We start from the raw sequence: 21,065 nt of genomic DNA on the forward strand, positions 1-21,065 counted from the left end.
GTCCAAGCATTTTAGTGTCTTCAAGCTCACACCCACACGCCTGCATTACCTCATCTTGGCTTGGTTAGCTCAAGGAGCATTTATAATTAATCATCTATGAAGCATGGACAAGTCCAAGAGGATGTCGTACTCGTGTCAGACACGTGTCCGACACAAACACGTATGTCGTCAGACACATGCCAAACACTCTGTAAGCCTGTCCGGAACACAAAGTGATGCTGAAATTGAAGAAGCTTTCTAGAGAGAGGAGGCATGTAAAGGACAATAAGTAAATTGGGTAATTTTATCATCATCAGCTTGTGTGATGCCAAAATAAAATACTGCACGTTGATTTTTAAGAGCAGGATACAAAACAATGATAATATTTTACATGACCGATTTCATTTTACCTGAGAAACAAACCCACTTTATTTTTTTACAGCAGTTCTAGTCCAACACTTGTACCTTCAACTTGCTCTGAAGATCTCCAGCTAGATCATCCAAATGAATGACATTGTCAGTTCTGTTTGCCGTCCGAATCTTCTCAAGCTCCAAATTTAGTTCAACAATTTGCCTTCGGATTTTCTCTCCTTTGTCTGGTAGTTTTGCCATCGTAACCTGAAAATTTTAATAAAAAACACAAGGTTAAAAAAATAATAGCAAAGATATCCAAGCACAAGCAATTATACTTATAAAATTGACTTAATTGAATCAGTCCAGCACTAGCTGAAAAGTGTCTGACACCTCCCTATACTATCTTGTATATTGATGGATTATGCTGAGTTCTCTAAATAGGCAAGGGCAGAGGTTCTTTTGATGGCAACTCAGCTCTTAGAAGCATAATAGGTTCAAACTTTTGTGTTGATATTCAGCTTAATCAAAAAAATAAGGCTAATACAGATACTAGTACAAAATCCATTCTATTAGCCCAAAAAAATAAATGGAGGTTAACTTCTAAACAGGGCAAATATGAGGTAGGGTACATACACAAACAAGAAAAGTCTCATGTCTGGCTTTTTAAGTAATGTGACTTGTCTAGATGTTTGAGATCAATTTGCAAGCCTAATGTAGATGTGAATCATTCAGATCCAGTTGCAAGCTCTACTGGCAATCAAGCATATTGACCTTCGCCAATAGTTTTGAACAACCAAGTTGATGAACGAATTAATGCATTTCAAAGTATTGACCATCGTTTCAAGACAGTTCCTCCAAGCCTTCTTTAGAAAAAAACTATAAAGAAAAATATCAGAACTTATTCAGTTTATAATCAAAGAACCTTATTTGCGTAAATATGAGATAGCCGCATGATTCTCTCTTTGATGTCAGATTCAGTCGGTTTAACTCCTTTGTCCAGGGAAGAATTTTTGTTGTAAAATTTCACATCCTTGGGATTGAATGCGAACTCAGCCCTGCAGAAAGTGCAGGTCTCGCCACATCAATTGAAAAGATCCATTTAAAGTAAAGATAATTGATGAAGAGCAGATTAAATGACTGCTCAAGAGCCATACCCGTCAACTTTATGTTCAAGTGAAGAGGATGCAGTTGAGTTCCTGAAAATTGTAGTTGCTTTTACCCTGCATCCATAAACATTAAGCTAATAAATCAAATTTTGAAATGTCGCGGTATTCCATAAAAAAGAATGAAAACAATAAAGAACATAACACTTCTACTATAATAGCTCAAACTGCTTCAAGAATTGGATTGGAGTTATAACACCCATTAGTTATAACTCGTCAATGGATGCTAGCAACATGCAAATTTTAGGTTTCATCTATGATGTTAACGCCTGTCCTTAACAGGAAGAGAACCTAAGAAAGATCTTACCTTTTTAGTTCCTCCTCTTCCTCTACAGCGGGGACAGTTGCTGTCTTCGAGAAGAGCAAACTGTGGTGGCTAACTCCTGCTATACCCAGAGTTTCAAGGAACTCTATGTGGGCTTTCAGAGATACTTCCCTGTGGATAAAAAATATAGTACTTAGGACCAGGGAATAAATCATTTGCAAATCATTTACTTTCAGATGTGATTTCATGTGTATGAAAACATCCATCAAAAAGCAAACAAGCAAAAGCAAAGAGCTCAGATAATAAATTAGTAGAGATTAATAAAGCTGAAAATTTAATGTAAACCGAATTCAATAAAATCAAAGAATAGATCTAACGAACATGATAGAGTGTGTATGCTGCAAAATAACTTGTCAAGACAACTTCTTGAGGTTTAACACCGGCAATTTCAGAATAATAAAAGCGGGTCTCAAAATACATAGGAGCTTCTTAGAAATCCAAATTTCAGACTCACCAACTTGCCAACTTCTATTTCTTTCCATTATTCTCGTTATCTATTTTTTTTATGGTTCTCGACAGTTGGAAGAAAATATGTAGTGTGTGCTTGCACATTGGTTGAGAGTTGTCTTGCAAAGGGAGGATGGAGCATGGGTCTCAACCACATTACCATGACGTCCCTCCAAGTTTGGCCTTTGCACCCATACAATTAGCAACCCTAATGAAGTGTGACCTTTAATGCAATTTTACCAATTTCCCCTCAACGATATGATAGTCATAAAAATTAAAAACTAAAATATGCAAAATGACTAAATTAACCTCCATGTCTATCTTCTCCCTTCTCCCCTGCCCCCCTCTGTGTTCTCTTCTTCCCACCTTTAAAATGATGATTTTTCTTCTGATGCTGATGAGGTTTTCTAAGTCCTTTGGTAGCAAATGTGAATCATTTGAATACTTCCAATGGAAAGACTAGTGAACGTGATAGTGACGCCAAAGATGATGCTGATAGTTTTACCGAAAGTTAGCACAAAAAGGATGATGACGATCCTTCCAAGCTCCTAAGAGCCAAAAATCTTAATAAGAATTTAAAATTACATTTCCATTTCTTTGGTGAAACTATTTGAGAACACTGTTGATGAAACTGGTTGAAGAAACTGTTGGAACTGTTTAATCACTTTGGTGAAACCGAAACAAGTTTCTATTTCTTCTCCTAGGATACTAAACAAGCAAGTGAGAGCTTCACAAAACGTACCCAAGAACAACAAGTTTGTTCATGCCCAAAGAAATTTTCAGCCTCCCCCTTTTTACTGCTTATGGTGACAAAGTAAGACACCCAAGGTTTTATTGTCATCAAAGCATTAGAGATGTTGACAATGAGTGCAATTGGAACAACTTTAGGTTTCATAATTCAGAGTCGAATACTTACATGGTAGTAGGCATGGTTCGGCGAACCGGCTGATTTGCAGCAAACCAGCTGGTTCTTAATGCAAATTTCGTCTCTGATAATGCGACTCACTGATATATCATAGCCCAAAAAGAACATGAGAAATGGCCATTACAGCCTCAAGCCGACTGACTCGCATACAGAGTCGGCCGATTCGGCTGTGAATTTGTGAATTAGAAATTCACAACCAAACAATAGGCACTCAGACAGAGCCATGCAACTCACACTAAAAACTGGCCTGTTCGGCCCATATCACCCGGAACCGGCCTTTTTTGTCTTTCTACGCATTTCTTATGACTGAAGTGGTAAAAAAAAACTAAACTAGTTGGACCAATAACTTCTTCATATTTTTTACCTACTAAAAGGAAAACCTAAATTGCCTTATTCGGAGGTTTACATCCTCGATTTTAATTCCGTCCAAGCAGTCATGCTCCTAATTTTAACACACGTGTGAAGAATTGTATATCTGAGTCGAAAGGATAAATAACAGCAAAAAGCTCAAAATTCAATTCCATTATATAGAGCACACAACATACACCAGTTTCGTTTTGTTAGTAATAAATAAACCAATCTGATTTCAATTCACTAACTACAAATCCAAGAAATTGAACCTTGAACTATATACAAGACTAATTCAGCTCGTGTACTTTGTAAACCAATCTATAAAAATGATCACTGTAGCTTTTTTTTGTCAACATAAAATGTCCCGTACTACTTTGGTTCACTTTGCATCTAATTATTGATGCCCTGAACTATATACAAGAAAAATTCATGAATAGGTTATTACATGACAAATTGAACCCTTGCAGATATTTTATTACATGACAAATTCATGCAGATATTGAATAGGTTGTTACATATGTTATGGATTTTCATTTATTTCATAACTGAGTTTACTTTTATTAATTAATTTCGTAAAAAGAATAATTACTAAGCCTTTTTAATAACATCGACCCAAAATACATACATTTTATTTTTGTAAAATGATCTTCAAAAATTCAATAAAAATTAAAAAGTCACTAAAAATTCATCTTTATAAAACTATGATGTAAAAAGTCACATGCAAACTATGTGCGAGGTCAACACCGCCACCTGTGATTACAAACTATGGTTGCAGGGTAAGCAACAATGGTAGGAAGAACAATTAAAAAGACAAGAAGAGAAACAACAAGAATGGAAAATACAAATCTGAAGAGAATACACCCTCCTAATAACAACCAAAAAAAAGAAATTCATTGATATCTAAAGTTGTGCGATTGAGTAAGGATACCTTGAAAATCTTTGTTCAAGTTCCTTTAGATTCCTTGGGACATCAAAAAGGTAAGAAATCAAATGTTTAATAATTTCTGAAAGTAAGAAAGTTAGGCTTTAGGATAATTTTATTTGCAAAATTCTGAAAACCTAAAACTGTGTGTACTTATCACTTTAGTTTGTTGTTTATTTATTTAACATTTGTTTTTATCATGCATTATTTTTTAGTCGTGAGAATCACAATGATCATTCAAATCAATTAAACTACATTGGAAACAAGATAATCATAAAAGGTTAATGAATTCAAAGTAAGAGTTGGATTGTTTATTTTCGATAAGTGATAAGTTCTTTGAATCATTCACACACACTAACTCACATATATATGTGCATATGTCTACGACGTAGACTTAAACATTAAAAGAAATTTACTCATTAAGAAAGAGGTCCTATGACAACTACTATAAAAATATGTGTAAAATATCTGAAAGTTAAAAGAATTGGGAAAATTCAACTCAATTTTATTCATCCCAATAGGGGTATTTATGTGTTACATGGAATCAAAAAGGGCTTGTAAAAAGGCAAGCCTAAATCTAAGGGACCTGCCTAACATAGCTTACAATTAATCCTAAACATATGTAACAGAAGAAATACAAATATAGAAGCTAATATCAAACCTAAATCTAAGGGAGTTGTCTAACAAAATATGTGTGAAGCAATCATTAAAAATCAAAAAGAATATATTGTGAAAATTGATTGCATATTTTTTCATGAAAATGGCGACCTATGGGATGTGTTCAAAGCTATCAAGCCTTAAAGTATATTGAATATCAAAAATTGTCCTACGAAATAGCTGATTGCTCAATAGAGCAAAAACCGTCATGAAAAAGAAAGAGAAGTATGAAAAATATAGGCAATATGTCACTAGAACTTGTAATCTTTTGGGTGAAATATACTGTTGTTTTTTAAGACATATAAGACAGTTTGTATTTGTGTCGAGTTAAACAAAAAATAGTGCATGAGATTCATTGAATCAATTTCTAACAGGTTATAAATGCACTAAAATTTGAACCGAATTGTTGAACTTTATTGTTCAAAATTTGAAAATCTTGAAATTTGTGGATTCCTATTAGGTTTAAATCGATTGGATGTTTGATTGATTTGATTAACTGAGTTTATGGCATGATATAGATTAATATATCTATTTGAGTACATTTATTTATATGCTTTCAAATAACTGAAAAAATAAAAATAAAAAATTGATAAATCCAAAAATCCGTTGAAGATTATATTTTTGTAGGTCAATTGTTTAATTAGTATTTTTAGTTTAATTTACTTTTAATATTAATATTTAGGCCAAAAATTTAGAAAATTTAGAAATTTTCTGAAAATTGAAATCTAGTGGCATCATTTTAGGTAACTTTTCATCTTCTAACCCCCATCAAATCATGTTTCCTCTTATAAGGATTAGGAATAAGACCTAAAATTCTATAAATAAATGTGCTTTCTAACCAATCCTCTCATACATCCAAAAACCCTTCCTTACTCTCTAGCTCTCTCTCTACAATGCTCTCTCTCTCTCTCGAAAGCTCTTCTTGCCCACTCGCTACAATGGCTTTTACTTTTTGGACTCTTGCTCTAATTGTGCTAATCGTTGGGACAAGTACTTTCCCAAGCTCAACCAAACAATCCCCAGTTTGCTTTGCTCAAGTCCAAAGACCCTCTGATTACATCTCATGCATGTACACACTACTCGATCTCTTCAATCACCATCCGCTCATAGTTGAACAAAGGGTGGAACTCAATGACTTCGCCAACTATGGTGTCGATTCAATTATCACTTCTCGTGGTTGGAAGGGTGCGATGTTGGCTCATGGATTCCCCATCATCACTTCGGTGCAGATTTTCTATGCAAACTTGCATGAGAAGGACTTCACCCACAATCTATGTTACATGGACTCGGGTACGGGTGTCGGACACGGGTATGTATCCATGTGTTGAACGTGTCAAATCTCCAAACAGAAGGACACACGGACACAGCTAAATATTCATTTTATTAATTATTTTATTTTATTTTCTAAAGTAAAGTAATGTTTTTATCTTATATAATGTTCAATATAGGCATTTAACTCTTTTTAAAGTAATAATATAATGTAATTGAATGATTGGATATGTTTTTTAAGTACATGTCTAACCAAAAGTGTCAAACACATATCCCATACCCATGTCCGAGGGATATGTGTCCGACACGGGTACTTCACTACTTTTGAAGATTCCATGTAACAGATCCCACAATACATTCAAGGTGAACAACAGGAGAATGGCTTAGTATTACCAAAGAATAAGGAAGATGGCATACCTAAGAAGCAAGAGACCTTCTAGGTGTCGTGTCCTTATCGGACAACGACACTTCAAGGACACTACAGGACACGTGTTTTCGGACACCTGATCAACTCATTCCGGACAATTGATCAACACATCCTACACTCTTCATCTTATATAAAACAAACACAAAACAGTCCTGGAAACAACATTACGAACATATATCAAAGTGTCCAACCTTTTTTTCTTTGAAAAATTGACACTAAACATGTGTCAAAGTTTGTAATGAACAAAAACATAACTATAATGAAAAGATACGAGATTAATATCATATGATTCATATATAAATAGTATATTATTTTTGATATTCAAATAGCTTCATCTTCAAACTAATAGACTTTAGTATAGAAAATATAAATTAATTAAAGTTCTATAATTGCCTTACATATTCAACAAATAAATAAATAACTATTTATATTTATATTAGTTGCGTCCATGTTGTGTTTGTGTCCTACTTTTTTAGCATTTAACGTGTCAACTTTCAACGTATCCATGTCATATCGTGCTTATGACACTTGTCAGTGTCCATGCTTGTCAGTAGCATACTGATCGCCAACATCAATTTGGTAATATGCGATCGCCAAGCCTCACATATTTCTCGTTTTAAAGACACTAACTTGAAGCCTAAGTTTCAATTTCTCGAAGAATTTTTTGAGTTCAAAATTGAACCTGAGAATCATGTTAAGCTCACTTGCCATCTTCTCGTATTTCATTATTTATGGGGCTTGACAATGCAATATAATTGCCCCCGATTATATTAGTCGCCATATGATTATTATCGGAATTAAAAACAAAGCTGTAGGCATTCCATTCTCATGACACATTTGTTCTCTCCTCAACGATAATGGAATGGAGTTGGCTAAATGGAATGGAGTTCTCAACAAAACTTTCATGAACAAGTTAGTCACTCATCTTACTTCTAGCCTCCGATATGAGCACATGGACTATCGATTGAGCAATGAGGAAGAAGATTTTCCGAAGAAAATAAGCGATGATGAGGAACAACAAGCCCCTGCACAACCACAACTGCATCAAGGCGTCCCTCCTCCACATGCTCCTTATACCACACGCGATGATATTTATAATATGGAGCTTCACTTAGAGGGTTGTATATGCATCACAATGACCAACCCTTGAGTTACCTCCAGCATGTCCACACTCGCCTTGACCACATGGATACCACGCTTTGATCATGTGGAGAACCAATTGACCACCATGAATAATGGTTTTGATTCACTCAATGTGACATCATTGGCTACATCCAATACGATATTCATTGTTTGAAAGAGTTGATTCTAAGTTCACTTGGTGGTGTTGGGTCAAGCGGCAATGATGGTGGAGCTGATCGTGGAGATCACTGATTATTTTTATGTTTATTTATTTTATCTATGTTATGTCTAGTTTATTTTTATCTACATGTTTCTCATGTTTTTAGGTTTAACTCGTGTTCCTCCAACAATTTGAAAAGTCAATAAGACTTAGTTGGAGCTATTTTATCCCATTATCGGCATATGCAATGTTTCTATACTTTATTAATGGAATATGCAGTTTATTATATTCTCTGCATATTTCATATTTTGTCAATTTTGTGATAAAAGGGGGAGAATTGGTGAAAATTATTAAGTTAATTGAGAATTGGAATGCATATTTTACTTTTGTTACACATGGCTTGATTGTTTTTGCTTAATAGAAACCACCCTTATCAAAAGATCTCCTACTTTGTTCCCTCCACAAGCACCACCAAACAAACAAGGACACTACCCTCCCAAAGTCACGTAATTCGGAACCCTCTATTCCATGTTTTAATATTATTTTGAATCTTTAAATTATTTTAATCTTGCATGGAGGGAGTTTTTCGGAAACTTCATTTGGAAAATTTTCAAGTATAAACCTACAAAAGACTTTGATCTATCGAGCGATCAATCGAGGGCCTCTGGAGTGTTGTCGAGTAACTGAACCTTTCGGAAAAGCAATTTCTAACTTTGTTTTAAACACCCTAATCTCTCTATACTACTTTGTAGCCTATACATACATAATGCTAGGGAAAAATACATATACACGTGATTCGGGATAGAAAGAAAATGGTGTTGGAAAAGTGGTCGACCACCACCATAATCAACCCAAAATCCTTCACATTTGGTAATCCAGCGATGATGCTGCTGACTACGAAAATCCAGTTATAGAGAGAGCATATTATTGTGAGTTTCAAAAGTCCATCTCAATTTTCTTTTACATTCATCATCTGCATTACTTGGTAAGTGTAATCTTCGTGTGTTGACAGCTATTGTTGCACACTACAAATAAGTGTTCAACACAGTCTTTCAATCCACCGTATGTGAATAAAGCCTGCACGACCAGTGGTTGAGACTGAATCGCTAGAAAAGCAGGTTTGTGAGGAGAGGATGTTATTAACGAACGGGGACTGCTTGGAGAGTTTCGGGGATAAGTTTAGAGTATTCTGAGTCTAGAGTTAACGAGAGAATTCTTGAGGTATAATCTATGAACTAATGTTGTAATCTATCTATCTCTTATAGTGGATAGGATTTGTCTGGACTAAGTCCCATGGTTTTTTTCCTGCTTAGGATGTTTCACATAAAAATCTGGTGTTGATTACTTTACTCAACTATTTTATTGCTAACCATTGTTATGGATTGTTAGGTTTTTAGTATCTGCTATATTTTGGATTTGAATTTTTGTTAAACAAGTTTTACATTCAAAAATTCTTTAAATTATGGTTAAACAACGTACCAGACCTATTCACACCTCTCTAGGTCTAGATCAACGGACCTTACACGGCTCTCTATCAGTGCCTCAGGTTCCATTCCTTAAACCAATCAGAAACAATTTTACTACAATGAACCTAAAGAACATTAAAGAAAAGGGAAAAAAAGAATCTTGAAGAAATATATATTTCAACTGAAATAAACTTAGTACATTGAGTGTTGGTGACCATGCTCTTCATGCAACTGCCGCTGAGTAGGAGAAACGTCAAACCCCTGTTTGGGGAGACTGAAAAGTTCCTGAAGATCCTGGAAAAATCAATTGAAATTAAGTATTTAGAGCATGTTAGCTTCGAGATGTTTGTGAGCTAGAAGTATGCAAGTTAAAACAAAACAAATGCGTGTGTGTGTGTGTGTTGAAAGAATTGCTCTTTCTAAGAACATACCTGGTGACTGAAGTACCGCGTTTGTTCTTTGTGTTCAGTTGCGCTTTTAAACAAACCCCCCTTAAATATCTATATCATGAAAATTAAGCAGTCAAGGTTATAACATAGAAGAAACAAATTGAAGACATCTCTGCCTTACCTAGGCAACTATTCTTCCATGAGGATGCATTTTCATTGTAATGAACAACATGCAGATTGCAGACAAGTTTTATTCAATCATTCGATTAAATAAAGATCCTGAAGTTTTAAAGGGCCCTTGGGCAAGCATTCTCATGCACTACAAACAAACAAATCTAAGTTCATAAAAATAAAAATGAATTGAAAATTACACTTTCTTTTCAAATAAAATTACATAATTTATTTATGATTAAGTATGCAACTAATGAAAGTATCTTAAATACTTGCACAAGTGGCTACAATCAACAAATTTCTCTAGCAATGTAACTTTCAACTCTTCGGTGCAATCTCAGGAAGCATCAACCACCAGGGCTAATAATTATTTATTGTCTTTTCTCTTTCGTTTTTTGGCCAGTGACATTATGTCATTGCATTAAAAAAATGTGTGCACAATAATGACAAAAAGAATATATTTGTCAAACCTGCTTTCTGTATATTTTTTCTTCAATTGTGCCACAAGTCATCAATCTGTACACAATGACATCCTTCGTTTGCCCAATTCGGTATGCACGATCAACACTTTGGTTATCAGTACTGCAAGCATAAAAAAACAAGGTTAATAACACTTCTGCCACAAAGCCACACTGTCACCTTTCTTGGAAGCATGATAGGAAAAGAACAGGCCACTACGCAGTGCTGTCCCACCTGCGTGATGTGATGAGAGGAAAAGATTGGAAACAGACCTTATCTTTGGCATTATTTTGCACAAAGTGGTTGCTCCCACACTCGAGCATACATCCTCATGCTTATTACCCCTTGATTTTACCATTTCTAATGGCACCCAATATGGAACAATGGCAGAGTGTTAAAAACTAAGAACCATTCTATAGCTAAATGAAGTACCATACGCAACCTAGCCAGGTTCTGGAGGCAAATGAGAACTGTACTGCTCAAAGATACTTTTGAGTTATTTGATCTTGTTTTTTCCAACTGTTATTTCGCTACAGAAATATAAATAGAAAATTTTGCCCTGTTTCCCATGTAACAGAGTAGAACTGAAAATGGTTCCTTACAAACACTATCTAGAATAAAAGAAAAGAAAAAAAAAAACATGTTAACACATTACATTATAAAATGAACGAAAGACCGATAAAGAAAATTAATCACGTGTATTTTAACAAAATAGAGAAGAGGGAGAGCTGAGGTGTCAAATAATTAACTGGGAAAATATAAAGGTACATTTACTTATAAAGATACTCAAATAAGGAAGAAAAGGAGTTAAAGGGCAGTGACAATTTGCACATGATAAATGGAAATGAACTCCCACTATAATGTTTATCACTAGAGGAGCACGCCCCAACTATAATGGGTCTACCTGATATTTGTTTTAGATTTATAAAGTTTTGTGCTTGTTGAAGTCCAATACTTTGAACAGGAAAAAGTAAAACCATGCACCTTGGATTCCATGCTGGATCAACCACTATCACACGGTCTGCTTTTGTAAGTGTAAGGCCCAAACCACCAACTTGAGATGTCAAGAGAAAGATAGGAGCACCAATCCCCTCTTGGAAATCCTGTGATACTCAACATGAAAATTGGAGGGGGGAAAAACTCCATAGCATTTATCTAAATCATTTCAATAAAGCAGAACACTAACATTAACAATTTTTACTCTATCACTTGCTTTAGTGGTACCATCAATGCGTAAGAACTGATAACCATTAGATACCAATGAATCCTGGAAAGAAAATGTCACAAAAATTAGTCTCGTGCTGAAGCAGAAATAAAAAATTTAAAAATATTTATATAACTCATAATTCTTGTCCATAGCTAACCAAGGATTATCCTATAGCATTAGCTAAATTGATAACATATTATCATATGCAGAGAACACTAAAACTTGATAGTCCTGAAAAAGGAATTTATAACATTAAATTACAAAGTGATAAAAGACTAACCTGAATAAGATTAAGCATCTTGCGTGTCTGAGAAAAGATAAGAACAGTATGCCCCTCCGGAATCAAGTTATCCTGTGATAGAGCATTTTAACGTTAGAATAAAGCAATCAAACAATATAACCAAAGTATCCATTCAATAGCTTGTGACATTTCTAACCAATAAAGATAGTATAAAAGATAGCTTGCATGAGACATAATCATGCTTTTCTTCAAAGTTGTATTTTTCAGTGACATCAGCAATGTGCATTGCCAATTTTTCTGCCACACCATGGTCTTCCTGGTTTAGCATTGAGTCCATCCCTTCAAGTACATCTTCAGCGGCTCTTTTCGTTAAGAGAAGTGGATGATCACATATCTTTTTCAAAATCTGCACCAAAACACGTGATATTTTATTATTATCTTTATTGAGGAGAAAATGGCAACCCCAAACAGCTAAATGACCAAAAGCAGGAAAGTGTAGTCCATCTCTTTTCTTAAAAAATAAGAAAGGAGACGTGCTCAGACTCTTTTTGATTCAGTGTGAATCCTTCAGTCTGAGTAACGGAAACACAGAAATTTGAATGTTATCAGTCAACACCATGAAACATACTACTTTCTTCTTAAGGGGAAAACAGTTGCCCCTCATGTAATTTGCATGTATTTTAATCAAGAGCATTTGGATGGTTCAAAAGAAATAACACCCCTTTCAATTGTTCAACGATCATTGCATTTTGAATCACTCATCGGTACTTATATGCTTATCAACAACCTTTACAAGATAATGAAATATAACTTATGCTTATAGAAACCAAATCCTCATATCAGCTAACATATGAATTCCTCCAAACTTTCAACTAAGAAGCTTTTTTATTTAAAATATTACTTGCAAAATTCAGAATGGATCTCTGCAACGCTAGAAAGGAAGTTGACCAACTAATTGCATACTTGAATCTATGTCAATTCGAGTCCCCTTCACAAAAACGGTCCTGATGCAAATAATTTATGGTGTTTTGGAAAGTGTTTAGTCAGGATTAATGCAGTCAATAGTGTATTGGAAGATGTCTACTCAAAGTTTATTGGAAGTAATTATAGTATGGAAATCTATGATGCCATGGGAATGGTAAAAGTTGTTATTAATGCTTTGTGGGTATCTTAAAAGTGAGTCTAGAAAACTGAAGTGTCATTAATAGTTGTATTATAAAGGGTCAGCCCTCTATATCTGTTGTAACCAAGTCTTTATCAATACTTTTGAGATATTATCAGATTTTAAACTTCTCTTTAGGCTTTCCCAGATTTCCCTTTAGAAATCTAGGCTCCAACGGTGATTGAAGTAACCCCAGTCTTTCTTACTACTGTAAAGAGACTTCTGTTTTTTCCCCCTGTTTGGCTCAAGTGGTATCAGAGCCTTTCCGGTATGATCGTGATTACTGCGGATCTATGGCTAGGCAAGGAAGCAAGATAGCCACAAAACAAGAGTTTCAAAATCTGCAACATCAAATTTCTCGACTGAGCACAATATTAGAACAATATGGAATCATTTCTCCCCTGAATCTGGATATTGGGAGACAGAGGGCAGCAAAGAAAGGCATATCAAGGTGAAAATTGGATAAGATAGCCTACTGAAGAAAGATTTCAGCGCCATATGCAGTCTAGAAGTGCAGAACGAAGTACTGCCACATCAGTAAAACTGTCAGAAAGCATATGGACAGCAAATGTGAAAGTTACTATGGAACCTGAATTTTGGTCCTCCACATACAAAGTTTCAGGATACAAGTCTGCCAAGTGCCCAAGAAAAGTAAACAGTCACATTATCGACTAAAAGTAACTCTTGATTGAGGAAGATCTTGAGAATTACGTTGATGCCTACTCAACTGTTAATTCAGGGATTTGATATTATTTTCATCGTCTACATCCTATATTACAGGCATAGGATCTGTGATATGACAACCTATATCAGAGGCATAGGAATTGTGATTTGATTTACTTTCCGTTTATGTAATACTCACCATGTAATATAAATAGGAGTATGGCTAATAAGATCTGTAGCTGATTACAGCCTTTCACATTCAACTCAGGTGAGGTGCAATGTCAACTTTTAACCCTATCATTTGTAACTACATAAGGTGATCATCTAAGTCTTTTTTTTTTCCTTATTTAGATTAGATTTACAAGAAAACATTCCTTTGTGCATGTTGTTTGCCAATGACATAGTACTACTAGACACTTCTAAAGAAAAATTAGCAACTAAATTAGAAAGGTGGAGTTTGCATTAGAATCGAAAGGGAAAACTGAATACATGAAATGCAAATTTAGTGAAGAGTTGGACACTTCAAAATTAAAGAATTATCCAAAGTGCACAATTTCAGTATTTAGGGTCATTAATACAGAAGGAGGGTGAGATAGATGTGATATAACTAGTAGAATTGGCGCAGGTTGGACAAAATGGAGGCAAGTTAATGGCGTTTTGTGTGATAAGCGAATGCCATATAAACAAAAAGGAAAATTTTATAGAACAATTTATTAGCCAATTATCTTATATGGCGCTGAGTGTTGGGATTTAAGAAAGGAACAAGAGCAATGAATTCAAGTACCGGAAATGCAGATGCTAAGATGGATGACAGGAGTCACTAGAAGAAACAGGGTCACAAACCAACATGTGAGGGAGAAATTAGGTATGGCAGCTGTTAGTGATAAGATTAGAGAGAGTAGACTTAAGTGGTATGGACATATACACAGAAGGCCTATAGATCTGGTGAGAAGAGGAAAGTTAATTTGCATAGAGGGTAGGAGGCGGAGAGGGCGCCCTTAATTAACATGGGATGAAATCATTAGAAATGATTTTAAAAAGTTAAATATTAGAGGAGAATTGGCTTGTAATAGAATAGAATGGAAAAAGAGAACTCATGTGGCCAACTGCATTCATATGGAATAAAGGGAAGGATGATGATGAATTTTTACATAGTTGAGCTACCCATCCATCAACATCAGTACATTGTTTTGAAATAAATAACTGCATTAGAAATAGAAACTAAAAGAACTCTACTGCCTAATGCCTACCTTAGCAAATTAGCAACATTAAGAACCACGTACTTGAAAGTACTATAGCATGCGTTACCCCTTTGAGACAATATTATTTCTTTACGATTAACTCATTGTAGATGGGTGTGAGTCAAGTAGATTATACATTATGCAACAAATTTTTTCAATGAATTTCTATGTTTCTACCAGACTAAAAACAAAAGGCTAATGAAGTAACAGGAAAGGGAAACTGTCTAAAACTATACCGTGAGTGCAGCCAATGGTGAGCCATCAAATGCTGAAAGAACCAGCTCACTTTTCAAAAATGCTTCATAGAGTTGTCGCTACAACAAAGAAAAGAAAGTGTTAGCTTAACATTTTCACTAACCCAAATTACAATGAGAGATGAAATTAGTGTGGAATGAGTTGAGGAGGTTGTACCTGGCAACTAGTCAATCTTAGCCATACAATAACCTCATTCTTTTTGGAAAGTTTGGCAGTGTTTGTAGAATCGTCTTCGCGAAATACCTCACTTTTCAACCGACGCAAAAAATAAGGTTGAATACGTTCTCTTAACTCCTGTGAGAAAATAATAAGGATTATTAACATTTCTTTATAGGGAAATTAGTTCACAACTAGCAATGAAGACAAGGTTAAACAAGGCCAAACAAAAAAAGTTCCAAACGTGCAAGAAATGTAAATTTACAATGAAATTTTCATAGTATATTTTACTCTGAGTCCCTCTTTTTTCCTGGTAGGTACGCTGTGAGTACCACACATAAGATAAAATAATAGTGAGAGAAACTAAGAGTGCATGCTAAAAGGTAATATAGACTGATGTAAAGCATCACAGTAACTACATGAAGTGCCTACAGAATGACCCAATGTATCATTACTTAAGGATTAAAAGCAAGTGTCCTTTATTTACATTAGGAGCTTAAGGAACAAGGCTTCTACTCCTACCATATCCTCCAAGGGGGACTTTGTGTTCGTGTGAGTGGGTGGGTGTGGGTTGGGGATTGATCAAAATTAAATTGATTTTCAATTGTTATACATCAAAATGAAATGTCAATTTTAAAAGTTCTCACCATAATTAAACTTGAACAACTTTAACTACTCAAACTTAGGTTCATATACAAAAATCTCCTATCTACAAATTAATGATTCTACAATTTGTATTAAAGACTGGGTAGCATTATACTGAGTCACCCATCAAATTGTAGTTTAGGGGTCAGATTTTTCTGGAGGATAGGATCACTTTCAATATAGATAGCACAAACATGTCTCTACGGGGTGCTATGATGGTGTCGGGCATATCTCCAATACAAATATATGCTTGGAATAGGGCAAAGTGGCAGACACGTGTAGGACACGGCGGGGACACAAAAATTTACGTGGTTTGGTAAAGCCTAAGTCCACAGTGAAGATTCACTATGCAAAAATCTGGAGATTACAAGTTTCAGCCCAGAAACCCTAGCTCTCGCTCTCACCCTCATTTATGCAATTTTCAGTTCTTTCTATCCCACTCCAAACCCTAAACACCCTTATATATCAGGCTACAAGACAGTACTAAATGGAGTCCACAACCCGCAAGCAAAAAAAAAAAAAAGGTCAAAAATTTAAGGCCCACACAAAGCTCAATCAACGAGTCGTCGGGTCGAAAACGGGTCGCGGCGTGACCTGACACCCAATTCGGGCCATAACATCACAGTCATGTATGTATCGTATCTTACTCGTGTCCACGCACATATCTATGCTTCATAACTTTTATTCACAAACCAATATAAAATTTATAGCAAGGTTTCAAAAAGAAGAAAAGGCTAGAACAATAAAGTAAATATCTAGTTATATAAGGACTTTAAGAAAATTGAAAGTGGCAATTCAGGTCAACAAGCCGAATATTCATCTTGAAATAAGGGTATTCTATTAAACGAGTCAACCCAAAGACGACCCACTTATTATAGGGGTCAAACACCCTTGACATGAACACGACATGTTAATTAAAGAGGTAACAACTTTTGTTTTAAAAACATAAAAATTAAAAATTAAACATGTAACGTGGCACAACCCATGTAACCTATTTAATGAATGAGTTACCTATAACACGACACAGCCCGTTTAATAATTTCTTTAATATTTTATCTTAATTAAAAACCAGATATAAATGGAAAAACAACAAAAAAAAAAAAAAACATGGAATTAAAAATTATGGAATGACTAAATTATTCATTATATATCAGTAAAACAAATTACCTTCTATTCAAGTTAAAACAGGTCACTGATAGGTTTTGGGCTGGCTTGATACGATTCATTAACCAAACAAGTCAAACTGAGTTAAGCGAGTTGCCAAACACAAGAAAATTAATTAAATAGATTAATCTAGTTGATATAGACACAAACAAGATTAAGGTTAATCCAACCCCACCAATTTCATGTTGGGTTTGATTCATGCCCAATTCCTCCCTAAAGGTTCCTCCCTAAAGGAAATGTTTATGACAGCTAATACATAACTATGAAATTTTGTGTGGGCATTAGTGTGGATCAACATTAAAATTGTTTTCCATAAAGCTTTTGGATTGTAGAATATTAAAATTTTAATGCGAGTATTTTCACTGTCAAAGTTTTCTATTAATGGTGCTAATAGTAATAACTTAATATTATGCAGGCAATTCCCTAGAATTTCCACTGTTCTTTTATGTTATCCAAAAGTCACATTTAATCTGATTATGATCGATTCACAAGGTGCTTAGAAACCCTTCACTTCTATGTCTAATCAATATTACAAGTCAATTGTGAGCTTGAAGGTGTACATGGCAGTTAAGGCCACGAACCATTGACAAATTCATGTTAATACGGGTATTAAACATTTATTAGGGGTGCACATTTAAACCACAGAATTGTCGATCCGATCCTGTCTGATCAGATCACTGTGGTTCAGCTTGGTTTCCAAAATAAGAAAATTGTAGAGATCAGTTCAGTTGGGGGTTGAAGTCCAAAAAAATCAATCTGAACCAAACCGAACCCAAAGCCTTATTATATATATACACACACATATAGATTGACTATTAAAGTGCACATGCTATGCACATTTTATATAAGAGAATTAGAAAATGATCTTAAATTATCTAAAGATGAAAGTAAATAAAATTATTGTTTTACAGCAAATTATGATATTGAAACAACATCAACAACATATAATTGAAATTTAAAGAGAAATTATTTGACTTGGTTGTTTTAGAACCAAAGTAGAGTATTTGGAGAGCTCCTGAATTAATTTACTGGCTACATATAAAATATTTCAGAAACTTCAATCCATAATCGAAACTTTTGAACCCCATATCTTGCTTTTTAAATCTAAAGCTTTGTACTATCAAATACTAAATTCCTATATTCAAATGTTTTTATTCATTGGAAGTTTTATATCAACCTAAACAAGAAATAGGATTAATAATAAGTTACATGTATAATTTATTATATTATTTTTTTACAAGTAAACATAAATTAGATCACAATTTTTTATTTTTTTTAACAAGTATTCATTAAGCACCCAAAAAGAATTGGGTGGTCTTACCATCTCTCACAACTCCAACATCACCTCACCACCGTCACATCACCTCACCGCCATCACAAACCATTGTCCACGTCACCTCAGCACCATCTCAGCTCCCTTTGAAAAAGAAAACAATGTCATCTTTATCTTCAGTCACTCTCTCTCTCTCTCAGTTCTTTGTATTCTGCTCACACACGCATGTGTACACACTATTCTCTAATCTATGTTCATCATAGTGAGAAGTCAATTAATATATTTAAATACCCATTGATATGTACAAATCTGTAGGATCATCCTGATCTTTTAGACCTTGGTGGGGGGTAGAATGGTTCTTTCAGATATTTTTCTGCTTTAAAACTACCCTTAATTATTCAATAAATTCTTCACTTGTTATTTGTGAAAATATAAGTATGCAACTTTGATCCAATTCACAAATATGCAGAAAGCAATAAATAAAACAAAATAAATTAAATTAAAAAGAATAGACAAGACACACAATTTTTAAGTGAAAACCCCTCAAACGAGAGTAAAAAACCATGGGACCTCGTCTGGTAAAGGCACAATCCACTATCGAGAAAGAGATGTCCTACAATCAAATCACAGTTCTGTCACACTCAAACTCCTAATTGATCTCTAGACAAAGTAGAATACCATCCTTAGAAGATCTCCAAGTCATTCTTTTGATCTATCAACAACCTTCGCTCCTCACAAACTGCTTCTTTAGTGATTGCTCAGTGTCTCTATACTTTGTTTTTCAAGTTGATGTGATAGGAAACTTATTAAACAGTTCCTTGGTTGTGTATTTAATTACTCAAAAATAATATGCTTGGTCCCTGTTCGGATTGTGTGCCCAACAAAGCCAACAAATGAATTGTGATTGATATTTTAATCTGAATTTTTAGTACTTTACATATATTTATCGTGAATGATTGTATTGCCTATTGAATGAATTGTCTATGCTCGGTGCTCTGTGGGGCCGCTTCCTTATGGGAAGCCTAGCGTGGGTGCCAGCGGGAAGGGAAACTAATCTACCTAATATTCATTAATGCGCCAGGAAAGTCTCAGTGAAAGTTGGAATGGCAAGAATAGACTGGAGTTCCGCATGCTCCTCAGTCTTCACTTGCTTTTTAGTAAACTTCAACTGGTTCAGTAAATTATAGACCACTTACTTATAGTCAATGTCCACTAGCGCAATGAATATTCAGTGATGATTTAGATGCATAGAGAGAGTCTCATGCATAAGGGATATAAATCATTGATTTACATTATCAAAACCCGTTCACATTGAGTGATAGGATTGGACATTCTATCTAGTAGAATGTAACATGTTGGTTTCTGTGAGATAGGGTGGATTATCTCAGCCATCTGAGTGGAAGATTCAAAACCATTCATGTTAGTGTGTATAAACACATTGAACCGGATGGCTATAAGTGAAAATTATAATAGCCATCATAATAAATCATTTATTGGTGTTATATTCCCTCTGTCCCATAATATATGTCCCTTTTGAGGACTAGAACTTTTAAGGGGACATGCACTTCAAAATTACTATAATATCCTTTTAAATGTGAATACACATATAATAAGTTTGAAATTTTTTAGAACTTCAAAGGTATTTACAGAACGATGTGAAATATTTTGTTTGAATTCAAAAAGTGGACAAGTATTTTTGGACAACTCAAAAAGGAAATATGGACAACTAAATTGGGACGGAGGGAGTAGCAAGTAACTCTTAAACCTAGGAGAATAATGGACTCTTGTTTTTGTTTTTGATTACTTTAATTTACTACAGTGACCCATGGGTCATCATACTGGGTATTTTGGGTAATTATTTATTACTGGCATGGGAACAAGTATTCTCAAGATGGTATCTATGCAAGATATTTATTTTGACTTCATTTTGTTTGATCACAAAAAAATGGGCCAACTGGATACGATACGAATAAGCTGACTAGGGCTGCAAACGAACCGAGCCAAACCGAGCTTTAGGTTGTTAGGGCTCAGCTCGTGTTCGGGGCCTTCAAGCGAGCTTAGTTTAGCCAAGCTCAGGCTCAACTCGGTAGAATTTCGACAAGCTCGGGCTCGGTTACGTACACAACTATCACCAATACAAGAAATCACAATGCTCTCTTTCAAAAAACTAAATCTCAAGAAGAAATACTAAACAAGTTTTCAAGATGAAATCAAACCTTACAAGTTTTTAACAACTCGATCTACATATATGTTCCACTGCTCGAGGTCCATTTAAGAGAGAGAGAGAGTGCCCTTAATGCTCTGTTTGATTGGAGGAATGGAAAAATGGATGGAAGGGAGAGGGAAAGGGATGGATGAGGCATCCTTAGGGAAGGGAAGGTGTTTCCCTCACTTTTTGTTTGGTTGGACAGAATAGATAATAGAAAGGATGGATGGGGTGACACATTTTTTTTGTTTGGTTGAAAGGAGGGA

General features: G+C 34.8%; 1 protein-coding gene across 1 annotated transcript in view; it reads right to left on the minus strand.

The window, feature by feature from the left end:
- Nucleotides 1-259: 259 nt before the first annotated feature.
- LOC132300672 (protein CHROMATIN REMODELING 24) overlaps nt 260-21,065 on the minus strand; it is a 28,723-nt gene continuing 7,917 nt past the window's right edge. The window contains exons 12-24 of the mRNA XM_059797853.1: nt 15,512-15,649; nt 15,337-15,414; nt 12,231-12,440; nt 12,074-12,145; nt 11,773-11,853; nt 11,571-11,689; nt 10,598-10,709; nt 9,999-10,067; nt 9,767-9,861; nt 1,804-1,932; nt 1,488-1,553; nt 1,256-1,388; nt 260-597 (exon numbers count right to left, since the gene is read on the minus strand). Of these exons, the coding sequence (XP_059653836.1) occupies nt 427-597; nt 1,256-1,388; nt 1,488-1,553; nt 1,804-1,932; nt 9,767-9,861; nt 9,999-10,067; nt 10,598-10,709; nt 11,571-11,689; nt 11,773-11,853; nt 12,074-12,145; nt 12,231-12,440; nt 15,337-15,414; nt 15,512-15,649 (1,473 nt within the window). The 3' untranslated portion in view covers nt 260-426. The remainder of the gene's footprint in view (nt 598-1,255; nt 1,389-1,487; nt 1,554-1,803; nt 1,933-9,766; nt 9,862-9,998; nt 10,068-10,597; nt 10,710-11,570; nt 11,690-11,772; nt 11,854-12,073; nt 12,146-12,230; nt 12,441-15,336; nt 15,415-15,511; nt 15,650-21,065) is intronic.

This window comes from Cornus florida, unplaced genomic scaffold (genome assembly GCF_030987335.1).
Source record: "Cornus florida cultivar Cherokee Brave unplaced genomic scaffold, ASM3098733v1 CherokeeBrave_3.0.0_Hap2_Chr03, whole genome shotgun sequence".
Lineage (NCBI taxonomy): Eukaryota > Viridiplantae > Streptophyta > Magnoliopsida > Cornales > Cornaceae > Cornus > Cornus florida.